Here is a 4406-nt window from a genome sequence, read left to right on the forward strand (position 1 = left end):
GCGAGAGGGGGGGACATCGAGCCTGTGAGCGCTGCCCCGTGCTCAGCCCCTACCCTTCCCTCCCCCCGTCGGAGGGCTGATCCCCTCCGAGCCCCCGGAGCCCCAGCACCCCCGATCGCCCGGGTCCTTGCCCCGGCACCCACGCCCTCCTCCTCTACCTGTTTCCGGGGCCTCGGGCTCCCCCTTCTCCTCCAGCTTCTGGGGCTCATCCTCGTCGTTTTTCTCCAGGTCGATGTTCTCCTCCTCCTCCTCGTCCTCGCTCCGGTTCCGGGGGGTCCAGGTCATTTTATTCTCCTTTTTGAGCCGCCTCCGGGCGTTGGCGAACCAGGTAGAGACCTGCGTGAGGGTCATCTTGGTGATGATGGCCAGCATGATCTTCTCGCCCTTGGTGGGGTAGGGGTTCTTGCGGTGCTCGTTCAGCCAGGCCTTGAGCGTGGCGGTGGCGTCGCGGGTGGCGTTCTTGCGGTACGCGGGGTCCCCGTAGGGGTAGGAGCCCAGGGGGGCCGCGTAGGGATGGTAGCCCAGGGAGCCCGCCATGCCCGGCGTGTGGTCGTAGGGAGAGCCCTGCACAGAGAGGGGAGCCAGCACAGGGCCGGGAGGTCAGATCTCTGCTAGCAGGGGACAGGGGCAAAAGAGTGGGGAGACCATCCCCCGCCCCCCTCCCACACACCCCTCCAAAGAAGCGATCGGGTTAGGGAACCTCTTCCAGCTGGGACCGGCCTCTCCTCGCTGCTCCCGCACGAAGGGAGAAAGGGCCTAGAAGTTGTGTGCGCAAAGCTAACTCTGCTCCCAGCAGCTCAGCACCCGCCTCCCCTCGCAGAGCCGAGCAGCGCCAGGCCCCCCTGCCCCCTGCGGGGCTCAGTCCACTCCTGATCGGCCGCTGAGCACAAGCACATTGCTGCTCTCGCCAAGTGATCGGCCCCTTCGCCAGCCACCGCGCCTCCGCCGTGGAGCTTCTGGCCCGCAGCAGGGACGGGGAAGGCAAAGTCTGCTCAACCCCCTGCAGAAAGCGAAGTCCCCTCTGCCGGGGCTTGGACACGCTTGGGCCGGGGAGGAAGGCGAAGCTAGATGAAACCCAATTGGGGGTGCATTATTTTCGCCTTTAGAAGTGTGTGAGAGATAGATAGATACTAGCCCTGACCTGGCCCTAACTGCTGCAACGTTGCTCCAGGATCACAAATATAAACAGAATGGAAAGGGGGGAAGGAAAACAAATCACCCATTTGATTACAATAATAATAATTATTATTATTATTTAGGCTTCCCAATGGGCTTGCAGAGCCGGGCTCGGGATGTCTGCAGCCGAAGGGAAGCCTAATAAACACGGTGCAGCAGAAACTTGTATGTGTTGTTAACCAGTCGGGTGTTTTGTGCCTTCCCCGCGGAGGGGCTGGCTGAGCTGGGCTGGCTGCTTGGGTTATTTTATGGTGCCCCCCCCCCCCCCCTTTCTACACGCAGAAAATAAAACAAGGAAGGGGGAGCTCAGCTAGGCTCTTTCTTTCTTTCCCCCAGAGTAAAAGCTTCGTCTCGGCTGAATTTGCTGGCCGGCTCGGAGGCTTCCCTATGCGCTAGCTTTCATTGAAAACACAATACTTTTTATTAATCATTATGCTCTTGTTTCCCCCCCCCCCCCCCCCCCGGCCCAGCAACACGGAGGCTTTTGATGTAGCAACAGTGTGTGCACAGAAGCCCCAAGTTGCAGGGGATGCGGGCTGAAGTGGTTGCCATTAGCGGCTGGCGGAGGGGAGGGGGTGGGGGGTCATTGCTGCTCTTACCACGTACGAAGTGAAGGCAGCGGCAGCAGCTGCAGCCGGGTCCGCGCCGTACTGGAGGTGGGAGTTGTAACCCGGAGAAGGGGCGGTAAAGGCTGTAGATCCGGCATAAGGCGAAAAAGCGGAGCCAGAGGAAGATCTCCCAAGTTCATCGGTCCTGGGGCCGGAGATGACGCTGGTGCTGTAAGCCGGGCAAGAGTAGAGAGCCAAGGAAGCCGACGGCTGGTACAAGTAACCCTGAGGATACGACATGGCCAAGCACAGACATATACCCAGGAGACAGACTGTCCGGGAGCTGCCGCTGCCGGGGGTGGCGGAGCCGCCCGGGCGGGAGCCCCTGGGCAGCGGGGCAGGGCCGGCGGAGCCGCGCCGCGCACCTGGCCTCGGCTAGGCTCCCTGCGCTCGCGAGCTCCGCGGCCTCTGGGTGCTTTTCCTCCCCCTTCAGACCCGGGGGCTTTTTTCCCCCCTCGCTGTTGCTTTTTGCTTCCCGAAAGGTCCTGCCAAGATGCTAAGTTGGAAACTGAGGCTGCTGACGCCTTGTACGCGGCGCGGCGAGGCTCCTCCTTCGCGGGGTGTTGTCAGTGGAAGGAATGGCAGGCGCTGGCCCGGCCGCCACAGCCCAGCCCAACCAGCGGGAGAGCTGAGCGCTGCGCCTCGCCTCGCCTCTCCAGCTCGCAGGCTCAAGTGCGCCGGCTCCTGGATGGCAATCGCAGCCGAGCCCCGTGCCATCAGCTCCAACTTTCTTCCTGCGCTAAATACCGCGCGGAGCCAGCGCCTTTGCCTCTTGATTTATAGCCGGGCCGCGCTGCAATGCAAGCCAATCCCTTGATGAAAAAATATTGAATAGGATTGATCAGCCATTCACCCCCCCACCCCCCCTCGCTGCCTTCTCCCGTCGCCCCTGAGCCGGTCACTGGCACTGAGCGCTTAAAAAAAAAGGGGGGGGGGGGCGGGAAGTAGAAAAGAGACTTTCTATTTCAGCCAAAAAATCCATTTTCAGGAGAAAAAGGCTCCTGGACAGCCAGGATCTAGGGGGGTTAAAAATAACAACACTTGCTGTTTATAGATACCTCCTTTGCAGCTGCGGTGTCCACACACACACACACACACACACACACACACACACACACACACACACACACACACACACACACACACCCTATGCAATACAATTTGATTGATCCGTATCTTTCTTAAAGGCTTCAAGGCGCTGCCCGTTTATTCCCCAGCCGGGGCAAGGAGGTTGCTGGGCTGCTGATTTCACCGGGCGGGGACTGGGAGCCGGGAGCGGATGTGCCCCAGCGCCTGTACCTGTTGCAGTTTTTTGGTTGTTTTTTTTTTTAAGTGAAATGTGCAATAGACCAGATTTGCGACACGCCGGGCCGCCCCATCCCCACGGGGAAGAGCCGATGTTTTCCAAATCGGAGGTTTCGAGGGGGTTTTCCTCCCCTTCTTCTTAAAGGAATCATAAAGACGTGACTTTAAATTGTGTGAAAATGGAGTAATTTATTCTTTCTCGGTACCAGTCCCGGAAGAAGGGGCTGGGGGGGAGGGGGGGGGTGATGGGAGGGGTGGAGAGGGGAAGGAGAGGAGGGGTGGGAGACAGTCTTCAAAATGAGGGTTTACCAGAGGATCTAAGAGAATAAACCAGGTATTTTTTATTTCTTTCTCTAAAACTCATAAAAGGGTAGAAGCGAAAGCAGATTAAAACCATATGAACCAGGCTAAATCCCTGCCGATCAGAGGATGTAATCTCCTTTGATTCCACCAGATATATTTCCCAACAGGAACATATCCCGATTTATTCCCTTCTCTCTCGCTCGCTTGCTTCCCCCACCGCTGCTAATGCAAGCCCCCCCCCCCCCCCCCCGCAAGCTGTGGGCTCCCCCGCACCCACTCATTCCAGTAAAGCCAGCACCCCGCCCCCACCAGTGGGGCTGAATCCTGTGATGTTCTTACCTGGGTCCCCTTTCAGACCTGCCGGCGCCGCTCCCACACGGGCTGCATTTTAATTCGCTTTACTCGAGCGCTCGCTCGATCTAATTACCCCGCTCCCGGCTACCCTCAGCGGTGCCCAAGACTGAGAGATTTCGCGTAACATGCGCCGGCTCCTGGCAGACCCGGGCGGCTTGCCCCGCGCGCTGGGAGCTCCCTCCAGCATGTGCCTTCTCACTTTGGCAAAGCGTGTCCGCTTCAACCACAGCAAAAATGTTGCTGCCAACAACAGCCAGATCCCAGCACACAAACGCCAGCCCAAACGTTGGAGCTCCAAACATGTAAAGCTTAATTCACGCCATGTGCTGCCTAGAGAGCGAGAGTCCCGACACGGGGAGCGGAGATGGGCGTCGGGGGTTTCTTTTGAATTGGAAAATCCTGGGGTTGCAACATGGGCATGTGCGCGCGGGGTGCGTGCGTACGTGCGTGTGTGTGTGTGTGTGTATGTGTGTGTGTTTTGCCCAGATGTCCACCAAATGCCTTTTCCTTTCTTTTTTCCTCCTCTCTCCTGGGGGCGAGAGAAGAGGCAAGGTGGGTTTTCGCTAAGTTTGGGCTCCCGGCGTTGGTGGCTGAGGTGCCAGCCGGGAATGCGGTCCCGGTGCTTCGCGGTGCAGCTGGAAGCGTTTCCTGTGCGGAGCC

At 58.9% G+C, this 4406-nt stretch overlaps 1 protein-coding gene across 8 annotated transcripts in view; it reads right to left on the bottom strand.

Annotated features, from left to right (window-relative positions):
* The window catches only part of IRX5 (iroquois homeobox 5), a 49120-nt gene extending 44961 nt beyond the window's left edge, over positions 1-4159 (bottom strand). For 2 of the 8 annotated variants that reach the window (XR_002093527.2, XM_019497518.2), the window contains exons 1-2: positions 1776-3546; positions 159-564 (exon numbers count right to left, since the gene is read on the bottom strand). Coding sequence is in view for 6 of the 8 variants with exons in the window: in XM_019497518.2 (XP_019353063.1) it covers positions 159-564; positions 1776-2024 (655 nt within the window). In the remaining 2 variants the exon portion in view is untranslated. Of the gene's footprint in view, positions 1-158; positions 565-1775; positions 3558-3731 lie in introns of those variants that run through there. The other 6 variants (XR_009455254.1, XM_059713781.1, XM_019497515.2 and 3 more) reach the window with 4 other exon arrangements.
* Between the last annotated feature and the right edge of the window lie 247 nt (positions 4160-4406).

This window comes from Alligator mississippiensis, chromosome 10 (assembly GCF_030867095.1).
Source record: "Alligator mississippiensis isolate rAllMis1 chromosome 10, rAllMis1, whole genome shotgun sequence".
NCBI lineage: Eukaryota > Metazoa > Chordata > Crocodylia > Alligatoridae > Alligator > Alligator mississippiensis.